Below are 20328 nucleotides of genomic sequence, written 5' to 3'. Positions count from 1 at the left end.
AAAGAGGAAGTGGAGAAAAGGAAAAGGTACAAATTCCCTGAATAGCCAAAGCAATTGCGAGGGAAAGGAAAATAGGAGACAAAAGTCACCCCGAGTTCAAACTATACTGTAAATGTATTACAATAAAATAGTATGGCACTAGAATGGAAACAGAATTTCTGACTGATAGAATAGACTTGAAAGGCTAACAATGGCCAATCATATATAAACAGATAATCTATGACAAAGGAGCTAGGGGCATTAAGTGATACAAAGAAAGTCTCTTCAACAAATGATGCTGGAAAAACTGGAAGACCACACGCAAAACATAAAACTAGACCCCTATCTCCCACCATACACAAAAATTAATTCAAAATGGATTGAAGATCTTGAAATATTAGACCAGAATTCTTAGCATACATTTAGGAAAGCATAGGTATGACTTGACAGGATATGGATCTCAGAAGTGTCTTCAGTGATTGAATTCCACTGGCAAGGAAAACAAAGGGAAAAGTAGAAAGAAACTGGGATGAAAATTAAAAGATACCCTGTTGAATTGGAGAAAATATTCACACACCATACATCAAAAACAGCTTATATCCAAGATATATTAAACACTCCCAGGTTCAACAGAAACAAAACCAATAGCCATATCAACAAATGGGGAGGTGAGGGGCCGAGAGAATATAGCAGGTAAGGCTCTTGACCTGGGTTTAAACCCAGCACCACAAATGATCCTCTGAGCTTTGATTGGAATGATCCTGAACACAGACCAGGAGTAAGCCCTGAGAACTGCGTGTTGTGGCCCCAAAACAAAAGCAAAACAACAACAACAAAAACCAAGCAGTGTTGGCAGGGATATGGTAAAAAGGGATTCTAATTGGCGCGTACATCATCTGCTTCAGCCTTTATGGAAAATATGGAGACTTCTAAGAAAGTAAGAATACAGATTCATATGACCCGGTGAATCCACTTCTTGCATCAATCACAAGAACACAAAAATAATAACTCAAAAGATAAATACTTGTGATTATTGGAGCACTAAGCACAATAACAAAGATGAAACAACCCAAGCACCCAACAACAGATGAATGCATAAGGAAGCTGTTTTATACACACGCAATGGAATATATATCATTATTTAGCTATAGAAATATAAAATCCTGATATTTTCCTCAATTTTCATGGAGACAGAGGTAGCATATTAAGTGAAATAAGTCAGGGGGAGGACAAATATTGCATTATCTCGCTTATATATGACATGTACAGAAACAAAGAAAGGGACAGGATAATATCTAATGACAACATTACCCTTGGACTTTGAATTTAGAACTGTGGTTGCCAAGTGGAGGAGTAAACAAGTGGGACTACATCAAACTAGAATGAAACTGAGATGAAAATTAAAAGATACCCTGGAGGAGGCTAAGAGGAACAGGCAGACTAGAAGTGGAGACTGGTGAAGGGTCTTGGACACATAGGTACTGGAGAAAAGGCAGTGACTTTGTACATCAATATCATACCTTAACAACACTATAGCCACATTACCTACACTATAATAAAGAATAAATAAAATAAATAAGAAAACAAAACAATATGTTTTAAGCTGATATTAGAGATTCACACAAAGGATAAGATTAAGCTAACAAAAATAAAGATATAGTTCAGTGTCTCATATTTTGATGAATCCATGAGTTTTACCCTACTAGTTTGAATTTTAAATCATCTTTCATCTAGGGTGGCACCAAGACTAATTTACTGAAGTGATAGTTCATTAGTTACCATTTGCACAAGAAGTCTGAGACCATTTATCGAAAAATTTGAGTTAATTGCAGATTCTGTACAAAGACCACATCAGTCATTCACTGGAGAGACCCTCAGAAAGGAGTCACAGATTTTTTTTCACCAAGAGAAAAAGATTCCTGGGAAATAGCTTAAGTTGCAAAAGATTTCTAAGGAACCAAAAGCTGCCTTAAGGAACATTGTATAACTGAAACACAATCATGTATAATTTTGTAATATTTAATCTCATGGTGATTCAGTAAAAAATACTGTAAAAAATGAAGCTACATATGTAATTTATTTCCATTATCAATATAGAATACTGGTTTACTGGTCTAATCACTAAGGTTGTTATTAGAGATATTCTGGCACAAACATTTAAAATAAAAGATGAAATACTTGAAAAATCAAAAGGCAGTGATTACATGAAACCTCCTGGATCACCAAATCTATAATCCTATCTTATAATGTCTAAAGAAGAGAATATGAGTTGAACCAGGGTCATAGCAAGAAGCAGGCATCATTTTAGTAGTCTTTCCCAATATGGCGGTAGTATTAATGGTTGAAAGATTTTTTCTTTTAGAATTATGAATTTGTCATATGACTCTCATAACCTACAGGATTTCTACTGATAAACCTGGTCTGAGTGACTTTATATGTGTCTTTGCCTTTATCTTAAAAAACCCAATTCTTGATGTAACTTGGTATATGTCTTTTTGAACTTAAAAATCTGAGTGTTTTTATCACATGCTGTATTTTAAAAAAGTTTTTATGTGGACTGCTGAATGTGACTTAATGGTAGATCACCTGCCTTGCAAGGCTTTAAGTTCTATCCCTGGCAATGGGCACTGTGAACTTTGGTGCCACAAGTGCTGTACTCCAACCAAATATGTCAATTGGTTGGAGTACAAGTATGTGAAGTATGTCAACCAGTATTGTAGTATCACTATTAGACATTACATTAACTGTGCTGTATGGAAGGAAAGGGAGATTTAAAATTCAAAGTATGGGCCGGAGAGATAGTATAGAGGACAGGGCATTTCCTTGTATGTGGTCAATCCAGGTTCAAACCCCAGTGTCCCATATGCCTCCCTACTCTGCCAGGAGTGATCCCAGGTGCAGAGCCAAGAGTTAGCCCTGAGCAGTGCTGGGTGTGGCTCCAAAACAAACCAAACGAAGAAAGCAAAGTATACTTACATGAGAAATGATTAATAGAATTAATTATGTATCCTTGATTACTTGGAAGTGTATCTTGGATGATCAATGTAACTGCTTTCTTTTTTAAAACTGTTCAGAGCCAAACATTAAGACGGTAGTGTGTGCACCCTTTTGCTAGATTTAATGTAAGTTACCTTTGGTAGATCTTAAATTAAGTAAATGGATGCGTACCTACATTCCTCCAGATGTTGGCCACTCCTGCACATCGTAAAGCAAATTTTGATAAGAAGACTGTTCTGCAGTTTCAAACTATTTATACTTTTAAAAAACAGGCAAGAAAATAACCAAAATGTGACTGTCCCTATAAAATTCTGCAAAGCCGGAATATCCTAAATTGTCACGTTAAAGGAAGTAGACTCCTTAGAACATGTTTACCTTTTTACTTTCCTTAGAAACCTGCTTCATTTTATTTCTATAAGGATTAAAATTAATTGTAAAAAATTGCAATATTCAGGGAATGTATATAAATGCTCTTCAAAAGAAAAATTTGCATTTTCCCCCCACATTTTACAATATCCAGGAGATGGTACAAAAGGTAGCAAGGAGAGTTTTGTACACTTATAATGATTTTTTACTGGTGAAGGACCACTCCACCTGTTTTTGTAATACTTAGAAAAACAAAAAATTTCTTCTTCAAATATTAGTACTAAATTTCCATATTGATGCTTTTACAACCTGGAATGTTCCAATAATCATACTACACTTAACACAAAATTAATTTTCTCTCCTTTACAATTATGAAGTCCATTTAATTTAGTTTTATTAAATTTTCAGAGGTCAAATTCGGTAGTGGTAATACCAATTTATAGCGATATTGTATTCTATAAGTTCTCCAATTATTTGAAATAATAATTATTTTCTATTTTTAGCCAAGCCTGTGGTCCAAAATAGTACTGCTACTAATGCACAGTGTATAAAACTTGTGCCAGAAGTCTATTTCTGTGCTGGTTTGAAGACAATTTACTTATGGATGCCAGGGGTATAGCTCAGTGATAATGCACATGTTTGAGCTTCTGGTTATATCCCCAGCACTCAAATCATACAAATATGCAGAAGTTTATTTACTTAGAAAATATTTTTTTTAATTAAAAAAACAGTATTTTTTGAAATTTTGAGAGGTTGAAATTTTAAGTTAATAAATGTATGATTTTATTTACTGAAGTGAAAGGTAAACTTTCCTAGGGAAAATCTTTACTTTGATGTGAATTACAGTGATACTCTAGTTCTACTGTTTATCCTTTTCAAAATGTTTCTTACAGAGTAGTTTTCATGTAGTAGTCTCAATTTATTACAATATGCCATGATTTTATCTTAATAAGGAATAAATTTAGCAGTTACCACATACTTAAATCCATTTAATTTCCTCTTCGCATGAGAAAATGAATAAAACTGGAAAGTACAAATTAACAATGAAATTATAATATCCACAAGTCTTTAATATTTCGAGGTAAAATTAGTTACAGCTTGTTGAATAATTATATAATATGCAGCAAGAAACCAAATCAGCTAAGAAAATCTGAAGGTAAAGAGGACCACTTCCGGAAAAGCTATTTTCTTGAAACAAATTAATTATAAATGTTAATGAATAGAAAAGCAATTCCAACTCAGCAAGAAAAATTAAAGAACAGTTATTTCACAACTTCATTGCCAGAGCTGAGAGTAGTTCTAGATGGAAATAAGATAAACAAAGTCATTAATTAGCACTTTGGGGGAGTTGATTATTACTTACCCAAATTTGCCATCTGCAATGTCTGGTTGCCAACTTCTGGAGGAGCGTTGTAAATCACAACAGCGTCAGCGTTTCTTTTGCCCGCGTTTAAAATTTTTTCGGTAAACGTACAGTTACCTCTTTCTATCAGCGCGATCCAGGGCTTACCAGTTTCAGTAAACTCAGTATTGGGGTCACAGGCTAGTGGGCTTTCGTCCTTAGGGATGCCCACTACTCCCTTAGCATTAGCCACTGGTGAGGCTAATCCATAAACACCACATTCACATGTCTCTGTTGTAGTAAAGTTGCTGGTTGTATTGAGATAAGTCACAGTCACATAGGCATCAAATAAAAATGAAGCTGTGAATTTAAATAAAAAGGTAAAAATGACAAGCAGCTGAAAACAACTAAACTTACTCTTCTGGTTCATTGCTTCTTCATTTGAACGTAAAAATTAAGGGAGCTGCTGATAGTTTCGGCTCTCAGTCAGCATTTGTTCACTCAGGTACCCGCTAAGCAGAAGTCTGAAATTTCAGTTGCAAGTAGGTAACTGATCTCACCTCTAGCAACATAAGCTCTATTTCACTTTACTTATCTACATTCCCCTTTGCTAGCTCCTCCTCCAACTGTACACACACGTAACCCTTAACCAGGATTATCTTAGCAATAAATAGCCTCATCAACTTTATTCCACATGTCAACTTATCAGGATTGGACTGACAATTTTTTTTTTCTTTTTTACTGTTCCAGTTAATGCACTTTCATAAACATGGAGTGATTTGGAATGAGGAACTGGACTCTTGGGAATCCCACGTGACAAGGCTGAAAGTCACCTCTCTCAGAATACCTAAAACACCAAACTGGTTTCCCCAGCTCAGCTAAAATACTGTCAACCAGTTCAACTGGGAATAATTTGAGATCCATAGTTGCTATAGCATTAGTAGACTTGATTTACAGCTTCTTTTCCCTTTATTTCTTTATGAAATTTTTCTAACCAGACTCCCCAAGGACTCTTTTATGCCACCTTGTTTATTCGCTGAAAAATAAACCTACTTTCGTGGCTAGATCCTTTCCATTCAAGTACAACACCTGGAATATAGCGATACGCAAAAATTTGTTGATTAATACTTGAGTCAGTACATTCCATTAAATTTCCCCAAATATTACATTGTGACAGAAGACAATTCAATGTTTAATTTTTAACATTTAAAATTTAAATTTTTACTTTTTCAAATGTATAAATAGATTTATTTCATAGTTTCCTTTACTGTAACATGAACTGTTTTTAATCAGGAGTACACTGGACTTTAGCAACACTTGGATGTATATTGCTATGGGGTCAGTTGGTCTGGGCAAGTTGCTGGAATGGGGAGATTGCAGTGTGTGCCAAGGACTGGTCGAGTAAATCAACAGACATGATAGAGATATGAGGAATATGATTGGACCAAGAGTCAGAGAACTAGACAAACAAGCATCAGGCTGTCAGGGAAGCAGAAGCAATAGAAGGAAGGTAGGTGCAATAGAAGACTGAAGTTCAAAAGAAGCAGTCTGGAATCAAAAAATCCTGAGTCTAGGGAACAGAATGTCAGAGAAGCAGGTTAAAAGGAAATATTGTTGAAGGAAGTGAACTGCAAAACCATTTCTACCCCAGTCTTTTCTCTGCAACCCCTGCCCATTTCTTGATTTGTGCTTAGTCATTGCAAATACAGTGTTGTGATTGAATCAAGAGTGAACTCCAGTCAATAGAGAGGAGGAATATAGAGAATCAGCAGTAAACCTGATTAAATCTCAGCAGATGCACAATACATATGCAAGCCTTTCTATTACACTATAACTGCTTGATTATTCATCTATGCACCCCTTCCCATGACTGTACCTGGTATTAAGTAGCACATTACACACAATGATCACTTAATTATTCATGGAATTGAACTTTGAAAAGTGTAAAGGTTTTGGGTATTAGTTTATGATCTATTTAAGAGCAAATGAAAATTGTTAATAGTAAATCCTGTAACACTAGATAAAGAATACTATTAAACTGAAAACAGAGACTATTAGTGTCAAAACTATTTGTTTGCTGATTGCTAACATACATCTATGATAAATCAGAATAAAATCAGTAAAGTCCTAAAATTTGATTTAATCTTTTCTAAGAGTTTTTTAATTGCTTCTAGATGAAGGACTATTAATGGCAAAATTTTAAGAAGATTAATGGAACATTAGATAAATCCATTAGAATTTTAATTTGGGGGGGGCTGGGGCGATAGCATAGTGGGTAGGGCATTTGCTTTGCACGCAGCCAACCCAGGTTCTATTCCCAGCATCCCATATGGTTTCCTGAGCACCGCCAGGAGTAATTCCTGAGTGCAGAGCCAGGAGTAACCCCTGTGCATTGCAAGGTGTGACCCAAAAAGTCAAAAAAATTAATTTGGTTAAATAATCTTAAAATATTACTTCCAAATTCTCACAAGCTTTGTACAAGTTAAATCACTCCATACCTTAAAAATGATAGTTTTCCTATAATAATTTATGGTGGTGCTGGTGTTGGCATGCTAAAAAGAACACCACTAAACTATTCAATTTTAAGATATTGGGCATTTTGGAGGGAACAATAGTACAGCGGGTAGGGCATTTACCTTGCATGTTGCTGACTTGGGTTTCATCTCTAGCACTCCATGAGTACTGCCAGGAGTAACTCCTGAGAGCAAAGCCAGGAGTAATTCCTGAGCATTGTCAGGTGTGCCCTCGTGATTTTTTTAAACAATAAAATTATTATTAAATCAAGAGAAACAAAAAATAAACAATTGGCACAGCATCAAGCAGAAAGGCACAGTGAAAGAAATTATCAATGAAAATGTAGTCGAATGAATACAAATCATACGCCTCAGAAAGTTAATATCAAACCATATATGTTTAAAATTCCCCAAATCTACACCCTAAAACAATCAGCCCAACTGAAAAATGGGCATATAATAGAAATTGACATTTCACCAAGGAAAATATACAAATGGCCCAAGACTGGAGCAGGAAAGATAGTGTAGTGGGTATGGCACTTGCCTTGCATACTCCTGATTCAACCCCACCAAGGAGTGTTTCTTAAGCACAGTGCCAGGAGTTAAACCCTGACAATTTCTGGGTGTTACCCTAAAACAGCAAAAGCAAAACAAACAAAAAATAAAATGGCTCACAGACACATAGAAACTCTCATCATCAATTTCAGTGAGTTGAAAATCAAAACCTCAATGAGAAATCAACTCAAACCAACTGTATTTGTAATTTTATAAAGATAATTGGGGCAGGGGATGTGGCTGAAGTGGTAGAGTATGTGCATAGGAAGTGTGATGAACGGAGTTAGATACCAAGCATAGCTTGCCATTCCCCAGCACTCTGAGCATAATATCTACAAGTATTTAATATTTAGAGGTAAAGTTACAGCTTATTGAATAATTATGTAATATGCAGCAAGAAACCAAATCAGCTAAGAAAATCTTAAGGTAGAGGACAACTTCCTGAAAAGTTTTTTTCTTTAAAACACAAGAAATACATTTTTAAGATCTGGAGAAAAGGGATCCTTTTAATCTGTTGGTTAGAATTGGTACAACCATTAAGGAAAGCTGTGTGCAGATTTCTCAAGAAGTTCAGAACAGAAATAGCACATATCCAAGGATTCTGTTTCTGGATATATATCTGAAGAAAATATAAACTTTTATTTTATATTGTTTTTAATTTTTGGACCATGCCTGGTTGTACTCAGGGATTATTTCTGGCTCTGTCCTCAGGAATCACTCCTGGCAGGGCTTTGGGAACCATATGGGGTGCTGGGGATCGAACCTGAGTCAACCGTGTGAAAGGCAAGAGTCTTACCTGCTGTACCATTTCTCCAGTGCCACAAACTATCTAAAATTGCTCAGGAGGTTGAAATGCATGTCATATGATTTTACCTTTATTATGGATTTCAGAGAGAATCATAATTTATAAAAATATATAGATTGCTTTAAAATTTGTAATTAGTAAAATTACTCCTGGAATAATAAATTATACCCATCAACGCAACTTCCTTTTTAACTCTAAAGGCAATTTGATGGATGGTGTGTGACCTACTAATTTTGTAGTTTGATATTTAGTGTTCAACATTTTTTACAGTGGTCAATGTACTTAAGTACCCAATGGTACTTAAGGCGGTGCACCGAGCCTATCATAGCTATACTTCTTCCAGTGATGTAGGGGAACAGGTACATGGGACAGTGATGCAATACTGCATGGCCAAATGGTGCTGAATCACAACAGGGCATAGGGGACACCAGAGTTAAGCCGAGTAGTACTGAGGAGGAAGGGATTTGGTTCAAAGATCACAACCTTGAGCATATGCTTCATCTCAGTTGAGCTATTTTCCTAGCTCGTAAGATATTTAGTGAGTACTTGTATACAAAAACTAGTATTATGTCTGGTAAATTGCTCAAAGGGCTGAGTATATGCATTGCAATTGCAACCCTGAGATTGATCCTTGGAACTACATAGACTCATGATCATCACTGGGTGTGTCCCCCCAATAAATAGTATTCAAGAATTTAGCGTTTTAAAAGTTGCGTTTGCAGTCACCTACATCAGACTCACGAGGAAGTTCAATAAAAATGAAAATTTCTGTGTCCCACCTCAGTCAACCTGAATCAGAATCAAAGGGAAAATTATAGACATTCACATTTTAATCACCATTTAAAATTTTTAGGAAAATGTATTCCCCATATCTTTCTTAATTTTTTGTTGCTGATGAGCAGAGGTAACCCACTGTTGGTTTTGATGTTCAGACATTTTGGTTGCAGTGCCTGCCAGGAGAGGCACGATTGATTGTAGTGTTCACTGGAAGTCAAACATGTTAGCTGCAATGCTCATACACAGCTCTCAGAGATTTCAAACTTATTGGTGACACTGAGGATACCAAATGACATGTATCTCATTAAATAAATGTAAACGAATGCCAGGGATGAAACTTATGGCCTCACACTTTCAAGGCATGGGCTTGACCACTCAGCTATCCTGGGCCCAATTTTTCCCCCAATAACTTATCATTGATTTGTAATACTGAATTTCAGGGGTTTAGCCTCACACCTCTCTATGTCTACAATTGTCACTACTCTCTCCACTAAATGATATAGTGTTGTTTGAGCACCAAAAGGACTCTACCTGCTCATTCATCCCACAATCCATTCCTCTTCCCAGTGGTAAGCAATGTAGTATTCACTGAGTATAAAGTTAGCTTTTCTTGTTTCTCGCCAATTCTTTAATTGAATCACTATGAAATACAGAGTTACAAAGCTGTGATGTGGTTGGTTTCAGCCAAACGGTGTTGCAACAACCATCCCTCCACCAGTGTACATTTTCCACCATCAATGTCCCCAGTTTCCCTCCCACCACCCTCTCCCAGCCTGTCTCTACGGTAGGTACTTTCCTTCTCTCTCTCACTCTCTCTCCCCACACCCCTTTCTCTTTTGGGGCCTTATGGTTTCCTTGTCAGTTGTTTGATTTAGTGAATCATATTGCCTGAGAAACTATTCAGTAGCTGTCTTTCACTTTCTTACATATTTTGCTTAGCAGAATCAACTCAAGGTCCATTCGCTTTGTCACAAAGGGAGCAATATCATCTTTTTAATGGCACAGTAACATTCCACTTGAGTAAACACCACAGCTTCTTTACCAAGTTAACTATTGATAGGCATTGGGGATGATTCCATGTTATTGTTTTGCTTTGAATGCCAGTTACTCTTTCTCCATGTTTTGGCAACTATAAATAATGTGACTGTGAACATACAGTTGAAAATATCCTTTTGAATTAGTATTTTCATATATTTTCAATAAATACCTAGGAATGAAATTGTTGGATAATGTGGAATTTTCATTCTTTGTTTCTTTGGAATTTCCATTCTTTTAAAAAATTTATTTCACTTTTATAAAGTTGTTCACAATAATTTATTACATTTAATATCTGAACACCAGTCCCACCATCATTACAACTTCCCAACACTATATTTAGAATGATTCCCTCCTGAACCCCTCAACCCTGCCCCCAAAGCAGAACTGAAGTAATTTATTTTGTATTGCTTGTTATGAATAGTCTGCAAAAAAATGATCCAAAAAAGTTTTCTTAGATGAAAGTATGTGAAGATTGTTGTATTTCACCAGGAAGCCATTGAGCCCTTCTATAAGAGGGCTTGATGTTAACCTTTAACATGTTAAACCTTTAACACGTTGTTAAAGATTTAGCCTTATGTGCTTATATATATGTGTGTGTATATATACATATGTATATATTTTTCCCCTAAAATTGGTTAACTTTAAACATCACTGTATTACTGTCATCCCGTTGCTCATAGATTTGCTCGAGCAGGCACCAGTAACATTTCCATTGTAAGACTTGTTGTTACTGTTTTTGGCATATTGAATACACCATGGGTAGCTTGCCAGGCTCTGCCGTGCGGGTGAGATACTCTTGGCAGCTTGCTAGGCTCTCCGAGAGGGGTGGAGGAATCAAATCCAGGTCAGCTGTGTGCAAGGCAAACGCCCTACCTGCTGTGCTATTGCTAGAGCTCACTTTAAACATCATCTTGGTGTATCAGTGGTGTAAAGCATTTGTGACTGCGCACGCCCAGCAAGTAATAGATCCAATCATGGGTGAGACTTGTCTAAGCGTGTGGAGAGTAGCTGTGAGCTTGCCAATGGTTGAGTTCTGGAGGTTTTCGGCTGCCAGGGCTGGCTCCGTTGGGGGCCAGGAGAGGACCTCACCTACCCCCCTCCAGGTTTTGCTGAATGAAACAGCCTGAAGCAAGATCTGTAGGCATCTCTATGGCATATCATTTTGTGCTCTCTTCTGAGAGATTTATTGTTGAGTCTCTGGATCATGGCCATTAATGAGATTGTAAGGTGCCAGAGGCAGTTTGTGGGCATGACTGCCAAGCTGCCGAAAACAGAGGAACATGGGGAGAGGTCACCCATTCCTGACTCCTGTGAGCCTGGAGTTTTCAGTCACAAGTCCCGCATACCTTTTTTTTTTTCTGCAGATTCACTTATGGGTGAGGTTCATCCGGGCCTGTGGAAAGTGGCTGTGCACATAGCAGTGGTTGAGTTATGTAGGTTTTTGACTGCCGTGATTGGCTCTGTTGAGGCGGGGAGAGGCCTCAATGGCCCCCTTCCAGGTTGCCCTTGATGAAACAGCCTGGTGTGGGGTCTGAAGGCTATGGTGTCCATTATTATCTTTTAAGGAATCTTCATGCTGTTTTCCAGCTGTATCAACTTACATTCCCAGTATCAGTGCATCAGAATTATGAAATTGCATTTTAAATAAACACTCTAGGCAATTCTTATACACTTTACAATTAATAACTTCAGGTAATACAGCTTATACATGATGAATAGTACTATGTGTAGATGTAGTTTTGACAGACTAGTTGAAGTTATTGAATTTGGGCCTCACTGTGCTTTAACTTCCCATATTCTAAGATGTTTTGTCTGTTTGCACTTTTTGGTAGTACTCCGAAAATTCTGAGGTATTTTACAAAACAAAAGTCTGAACAGGTGCTGCTCTGAAATACCTAGTATTATATTCTCAGGAATTACATTTTTTCTAAGATTTTTCCTTTATTTACAGTCAAAAATGTTACAATATAATTTATGAGGGTTTTTTAGATTCCATTGCCAGAACTCCATAAAAGTAAGTTATTTAGAAGCTATTAAAATGTCCCTTCCCATCAGCATAATTCATGATGAAGCTGCATCAGAGTAGATGAAACCGAAGCACCTAACTAGCTAAGTTTGTAACAGTACTATATACAATGATTTGCAAATTTGATTAGAATCACCTAAAGAGCTTTCAAATATCGTGATGCCCAGGGAAAAAAAAATTGGGAGTGACACTTAGGAATTTTTGAGGGAAGATTTCCAAACAGTTTTCTGGGGGCCAGAAAACCACTTCCAGTGATAATCAGCCCAGTTAAGCAGAATTGACAATTCAGTGCCCAGACCCAGGGTGCTTAAGGGCCATTAAAACCACACCCCGCTATGCTTGTAGCTATCAGAATTAGCCACAACTAATGATCCTTAGAGGTTATACAGTGCCAGGAATAGATTATAAGGCTTTGCACATGTAATGCATACATTTTAGCTCCTTGAGTTAATCTTGCCTCATTCTAGGCACAACTGTTTTAAATTTTCACATTATTTCTCTGCTATTTTGTACTGCTAGGAATTGAACTCAGTGACTCACATATTCAAGGCATGTGATTTACTGTGAGGCTTTATCCCTAACCCCTGGCACAGTAATTCTTAAAACTCCCAGGAAGTACTATTATGAAACTAAGTCTGAGAACAACCTTTGTGTAGTATTGTTTCAACCATTTAATACTCTGCTATACTTTCTCTACTACTTGTGGCTTAAAATTAATTACCTTATTATATGTTAAATATCTTAGTAAGGTTGCATAATTGATATGAATAAAGATATGGATAAGGGAACACTCAACTTCTTAAAAAATTATTAGTGAATCACCGTTAGGTACAGTTACAAACTTATGAACTTTCATGTTTGCATTTGGTTTACATCCCTCCACCAGTGCCCATTCTCCTCCACCAATGTTCCCAGTATCCCTCCCACCACCCCACCCCATCCCCCACCACCCAAACCTGCCTCTGCAGCAGGGTATTCCCTTTTGTTCTCTCTCCTGTTGGATGGTGTAGTTTGCAACAGAGGTAATGAGTGGCCATCATGTTCAGTCTATAGTCTACTTTCGGCACGCGTCTTTCAATGGGAACACTCAACTTTTTAAAAAAACTTTATTTTGGTTTTTTTGGGGCCACATCCAGCTCTACTCAGGGCTTACTCTTGACTCTGTTCAGAAGTCATTCCTGGAGAGTTTAGTGGATCATATAGTGTGCTGGGGATTGAAATTATGTTGGCTGTGTGCAAGGCAAATGACCTACCTGTTGAATTAACTCTCTGGCTCTGAGAACACTCATCTCTTAGGTAAGGGACATGTTAACCTTTCAATATGATTAAATAGCAGCTATAGCAAACCCATTTATAGATTAGGATGCATAATGCAGTTCTTCTAATAAAATATACTAACTCATGATTATTCATAGCAAACTTCAGAATCTGATCTGTGTAACTCTAACTTAATGTGTGTTCAAAAGGGCTAAAATGACATTAATATTAATACAAGACAAAGAAAATATAAGATATATGATGCTTTACACCACTTAGTGCCTGAAATCAAATAAGCCTAGAAGCATGTAATAGAAAAAATACTGAAAAATCCACCTTTTACTTGGTTACTAAGATAATGACTTTTGAATATTTGGAGGAAATCCTTTTTGAATTAGGTGATTTTTTTTTCTTTCATTGTGAAGATGTCAAGAAAATACCAGATAGGGGCTGGAGCGATAGCCCAGCGGGTAGGGCGTTTGCCTTGCATGCAGCCGACCCGGGTTAGATTCCCAGCATCCCATATGGTCCTCTGAGCACTGCCAGGGGTGATTCCTGAGTGCAGAGTCAGGAGTAACCCCTGAGCATCGCCAGGTGTGACCCAAAAAGCAAAAAAAAAAAAAGATAATTATAATTAGGAAAGATGCCAGATGCTGTATTTTAATGTTACCTCCAAAAGATTTTTGGGAGGGATTGAGTCATGGATTAAATCTGGGTCTGCAATGTTGTGAGGCATGTGCCTTTACTCCAATAATCCCAAACCTATCTCTAAAATTTGTATGAATTATACTCATTAATTCCAATTTCATTTGTCACCTATCTGGTCCTCTTTCTTTCATTTATGCCTCTTGCATTAAGACTAGACTACAAATTTGACTGCTGGTTGGTCACCAAAATAATGGTGGCACACATGTTTAATTTTCTCTCATGAGGCAATTGGAGAGATAAGCAGTAAAAATCTGGTATGGAAACCCACAATATTAGGGACAGGCTTAGGCTTCTACTAGCAAGTTGCATCGATATTCCTCTGGTGTTGCCTTTTCTCTACATGATGCAAGATGTCTGATCACTGTGCTCACAGGCTACAGCCAGCAGGAAACTCACTGCTGTGCTACATCACTCTGCTACAACTTACTACCATGCTATGCAACAGAAAGGGATAGAGAATGACAGCTTTCACTCAACTTTTTGGGTTCAGACATTGTACATATGACTTAAGTTCACATCCTAGCGAATAACTTAATCTACAGAACATAGTTGCAATGCCACCTTCAAAGGAATCAGGAGAAAATTAGTCTAAGTTGCCATGAGCCCAGTTCTCCTAATAATTGACAGGCCTATCTATTATTATGGAAGAACAGATGTTGGGAATGCCACTAAAAATTTCTTCCAACCTCTTTGTGGTCTATTTTCCTTCTACCAGACAGTGAACATTCTAAAATCTGAATCAGTCTGGAGCAATAGCACAGTGGGTACGGCATTTGCCTTGCACGTGGTCAACCTGGATTTGATTCCCAGCATCCTGTATAGTCCCCTGAGTACCACCAAAAGTAATTCCTGAGTACAGATCCAGGAGTAGGTAGCTCCTGTGCATTGCTGTGTATGAGCCAAAAAAGAAAAACAAACAAAACAAAAATCCCAAATCAAATCATGCCAGATGCTGACCATAAACTCAATGATTTCCTGTATTCTGGTGATACAAATTAAAAACCTTTCTATCTTATCACCAAAGAGGGAACAAATTAGGAAGAAACATAGCAGTAAAAGTGATTGGGATTTTAAAAAATGTCTAAGATATTTTTTTTTGTAAAATGAGTTTTTAGGGTCCAGAACCATAATACAGCAAGTATTTGCCTTGCACACAGCTGACCTGGGTTTGATCCCTCGCATCTCATATGGTCCACCCCACCCCAAGCACCATCAGGAGTAATTCCTGAGTGCAGAGCCAGGAATAACCCCTGAGCTATGCTGAATATGGCACCAAAATTTTAAAAAATGAGTTTCTATAATTGATGATAGTTTACTTTCTTAAAAATATTTATTTTAATGTAGATAAAAGTCACAACTGTTAATACAGTTCTAGAGTTGAGATTGATTAAATAATGAAACTCATTTAGCAAGTACATATATGTGTACCATAGGATAACAATATGGAAGAAAAGATCAAATACATTAAAAGTGAGATTGGAGGGGTCAGGAAGATTGCAGACAGGACTGGAGCACATGCTCTCCATGTGAGAATCTTAAATTCAATACCTGGCACAATGTGGTACCCCAAGTACCTTCAAGAATGACCCCAGAAATCAGAACAGCAAACTGAGACAGGAGACCATTAGCTTTTATTTAGATTCTTTAATTTAAATTTTAACAAGTATGCCCATTTTAATTAGTACAATTATAAAGAAAAAAATGCTAAGCACTATTTATGAACCAATCATATCTTTAGGTCCATGAGCTGCACAACACATTAGAATGTAAATGATAAGAAGTTACAGAACCATAGGGATCACCATAGAAGGAAACCCCACAAATAGCTACGCAAAACCAGAGATATCTTAATACAGAATAATTTGTAGTTCATGTGATGGTAATTTTTGTATAAGTACTAACCATATATATATGTATTTGTCAGTCAAGGGACTTTACAAATATGTAATGGCCTTTTACTGTTAAAACACAAATCCAATAGACAATGAGGATGAAAATAGTTGCCTGCATATTCTGTGTTTTCAATATGAGCACTTGCATGATAATGTCAGGTAATGTTTCATTCTTTAGGCTCAAATGACATGTATCAATTAGAAATGAATCAAGAACACAAAATTTTGTTAGCCTCTGGTTTTGAGATCACACATGGGTCAATATATTTAAAAATAAAAATGAACATGAAATCACAATATTAAGTGAAAACCTTAATACTATTTAATTGAGTGCACACATTGGACAGTTGGTCAAAGGAAAAATCAGGGCAACTCAATCAAAATACTCTATGTGTGCATTGAATGTAGCTGAACAATTTTAAAAAATTGAACCTTCAATTTGGCAGTTAAAATTTCTCATTATATGTGAATAAAAGTGGAAAGATGTTCAATCTATGAGAATTTACTCTAGTAAATTAGAATGTTTCATACTAGGGCTCTATAATATAAGTATGCTTCACAAATAGGAGTGATCACAAATTTTTACAAATCAAGGTAATAGTCAAAGAATAAGATAAATGATCTTGACACAGCTTTTGAAATCACCAACAAAATGACAGAATATTCTAAGGCAGTGCTCTTTTTAAGACATGAAATACTTTCATTTGGCAACTTTAAAAGTGTTATCTGGGCAATAAATTCTATGCAGAATAACTTCTAACTTATTTTCACCCAAATTAAAGATATCCAATACAGCGATGATATGCATTCTATCCATTTCAACTATTGCTCTTATAACATCACCTAAAAGTAAAAGAAAAAGATGATATTATAAACAGTTAAATATTTACTTGGACTTAGCATCATATAGGCTTATTGTTTTTCTTCTAACAATAATACTGTCCTTCATCTTCTTCCCCCTCCCACCAATTCCTATATACATTCATTAATGTTATGTTAGTTAGTTCTGCAGATAAAAGTGAATACATTAAACAAGTGTCAATGATATCAATACATGAGTTGCTACTCTACACCAACAACTATTTGAATGTTTTAACTTTTTTAGTGAAATAAAGTAAATATAGATATTTTAAGGTCATATATATGGTGTCAGTTAAACAACTTACCATTACATTTCAAGGACATGCAAAGATAAAATGTTCTATTTTGAAACATTAATTACTTGTACATTTTATTTGACAGAAATAAAAATTTACAATGAAATTTAGCTTTCTCTCAAAGGATATTTCCATTGACGTTACTTTAGAAACAAACTAAGTTTTGATTACTATCAAGAAGCTTTATAAAGGATTAGGTTAGTACCATTGCCAAAAATGTACAGGAGGGAATTCCCAGGCTCTCTCTTTGCACTTATGCAATTTATATCCTGGTAAAAACTCTTACATACTCTTCTTCAAAACTCTGGAATCTACATGAAAACTTTAAACAATCAGGGAAAAGATCAATGAAGATGTTGTTGTGGTATTTTAACTTATCTTCCCGCCACTCTTTACTCTCCAAAAGTTACCTATGCAACCATGAATATGGCAGTTTTTATTCCAGGTAGAGATTGCTAGAACCAGAGAGAGCCTGTGAGCTTTATTCTCAAAGATAAGGCTGTGTTTTGATATTTTGGGTAGTTCCACCAAGGACAAAAACACGGATATTTTTTTGTTTCTCCCTATTTGGAGCATTCCCATGAGTTGGGTGGCCTTCCCAGAGGCTTTGGTTGAAAGCAAGTAAAGACAAAAGCATTGGTCAGAGCAGCTGGGGAAAGGTATTAAATTGGGGCAAGCAAAGGACAGATCAAAAATGCTCAGGGCGAAAGAGATTGGAAAATGTGAAGGAAGTAAGCGTTCTAAAGGCTCCTGTGTATAGCCATAATCACAAGGGTCAATATTCACGGCTTGAATCATGCTCAGAAAATGCATGAGTAATGCTGAAGAGATAATACAGTGGGTAGGGTGCTTGCCTTAAAGGTATGGAAGCCGGGTTCAATCCCAGGGGAACTCCATATGGTCCCAGAGCCTGCCAGGTGTGATGTCTAGCACAGAGGCAGGAGTAAGCCCTGATAATATCTGTGTGTGGCTTCAAAACACAAAATAATATAACACACACATATATTTTTTTAAAAGAAAAACACCTGTGAAAAACTTCAGTATTCAACTATGGTTGGTCTTCAGGTTTCTCAGAGCAGGAAGTAAAAACAAAAAATTGTAAACAGTCTGGCTAAATGTTGAAGGGTGTTGCAAGATAGATCCCCTCCGCAAAAACTGGCACATAATATTTTTCTTTTCCTCTATTTGGCTCAGGTGTTTAAGGAAACTCCCTCAAAACATGAAATGACCACTGCCAAGGAAATGGACCTACTTTAGTGGCTGAACACTACAAAGAGTTAATTTTAATATGAGAAAACTAAAATACTTAAGGGTGTAAGTAACTTAAACAAAGTCATGAGGTGATTCCAATCCAGAACTCTAGCATAAAGGCACGTGCTTCTAACCTTTTATGCTAGAGCCATACTTCTACAAAATTGAGCTAAGAGTCAATAGTGGATATGGGATTTTAAGTTCTTAAGAGAATACTGTCTGAGAGGCTCTTCTATGAAAAACTACTAAATATCAAAAGGGACTTGGGAAGGACCTACACAGGGAAGGGCCCTTTAGGTCTCAATTCCTTAACATTGCTACAAATCTATTTCCATTAAACACAACACAGAGTCTAATGAATTATTTAAAGTTGTGCAAGTTTGCATAATGGATAGAATAAATACTGCTAGTAATATATAATTTTCTCCTAAGAATGGGAAGGGCTTTAATCCAGATGCTCTGGAAAGACTTCAGTCTGATACTAATGGCAGTAATTCAAAATTTAATAATAATTCTAATATATTGACTATTACAAATAATCATCTTTTTCATATAGTATCTACAACAAAAAATATGTCTGTTTAGGCAACTATGACTAGTTGTACAGTAGACTGAGCAAATGGCAACACTTTCTGTGCCACAATCTGCTCATCTAGTAGCTACATTGTAGAATGTTGTGACGATTAAATTACATGTCAAACATTAATAATGGTAGTTAATACACAGTAATAACTCAATTAAATATCAGTGTTTTTTTCTTTTTTTTTTGGGTCACACCCGGCGATGCACAGGAATTACTCCTGGCTCTGCACTCAGGAATTACCTTGGGAGGTGCTCAGGGGACCATATGGGATGCTGGGAATTGAGCCCGGGTAGGCCTCGTGCAAGGCAAATGCCCTACCTGCTGTGCTATTGCTCCAGCCCTCAATTAAATATCAGTAATGTTAATTTTCCACTTAAAAGAAAGTAAGATACTATGTATATCACAGAATTATCCCTATTAAAGGAAAAGGACTACAGATTTTACCTATTAAATAAACTTCTGAACCTTTAATTTTAAATTTGTATAATGACAAAAATATATACATTTTAGAAACATCACAAATATATATGGTGAATGCCAGGGATGTGATTCTGTGTTATGTCTTGCCTGAGACTGGATTTGATACCTGACACTGAATAACTAACAAAATTCTAAACAAATAACACAAAAATCGTAGGAAAACAAATTCATAAGGTTTAAAATATATCTGACAATACAGCATTGTTAAAAACATTGTTTGTACCTCTTCATATCACATGGGAAAATATTCATATGAATTAATGCTGACATAATATGAAGAAGGCCAGCAGAAGTGATATCTCTCGCTCCTGGTCCAGCATGATTAAAAGCTAGTGTCTCCCTTATATCTTTCATTTTCCATCTCTCATCTTTACAAAGCAGAAACTATGTGTTCCTACTGGGGCTGCATCATAGTAGAAGCAGGTCAATCTGCTCCCTTAATTACAGCTTGGAAAGAGAGCTAAATGCTCATTGCAATGGACTTGACTTGAACAAGAAATCCGAATTTACTGTGCTAAGTCACTTTGACATTGGAAATTACTTTGTAACTGCAGCACAATCTAACTACTCTTGTATCAGAGTGATATTCTTGTCTGAAAAAA

The 20328-nt window shown here is 36.4% G+C and overlaps 2 protein-coding genes across 2 annotated transcripts in view; both read right to left on the bottom strand.

The window, feature by feature from the left end:
* Positions 1 to 5114, bottom strand: part of RNF128 (ring finger protein 128) — a 137135-nt gene extending 132021 nt beyond the window's left edge. Inside the window, exon 1 of the mRNA XM_004606319.2 lies at positions 4706 to 5114. Coding sequence (XP_004606376.1) covers positions 4706 to 5114 — 409 coding nt within the window. The remainder of the gene's footprint in view (positions 1 to 4705) is intronic.
* An 11841-nt stretch (positions 5115 to 16955) lies between these two features.
* RADX (RPA1 related single stranded DNA binding protein, X-linked) overlaps positions 16956 to 20328 on the bottom strand; it is an 82495-nt gene continuing 79122 nt past the window's right edge. The window contains exon 14 of the mRNA XM_055121134.1: positions 16956 to 17098. Within this exon, the coding sequence (XP_054977109.1) occupies positions 16956 to 17098 (143 nt within the window). The remainder of the gene's footprint in view (positions 17099 to 20328) is intronic.

Source organism: Sorex araneus, chromosome X (genome assembly GCF_027595985.1).
Source record: "Sorex araneus isolate mSorAra2 chromosome X, mSorAra2.pri, whole genome shotgun sequence".
NCBI lineage: Eukaryota > Metazoa > Chordata > Mammalia > Eulipotyphla > Soricidae > Sorex > Sorex araneus.
The sequence above is the reverse complement of the archived record's forward strand: the minus strand, read 5'-3'. Positions and strand labels throughout refer to the sequence as shown.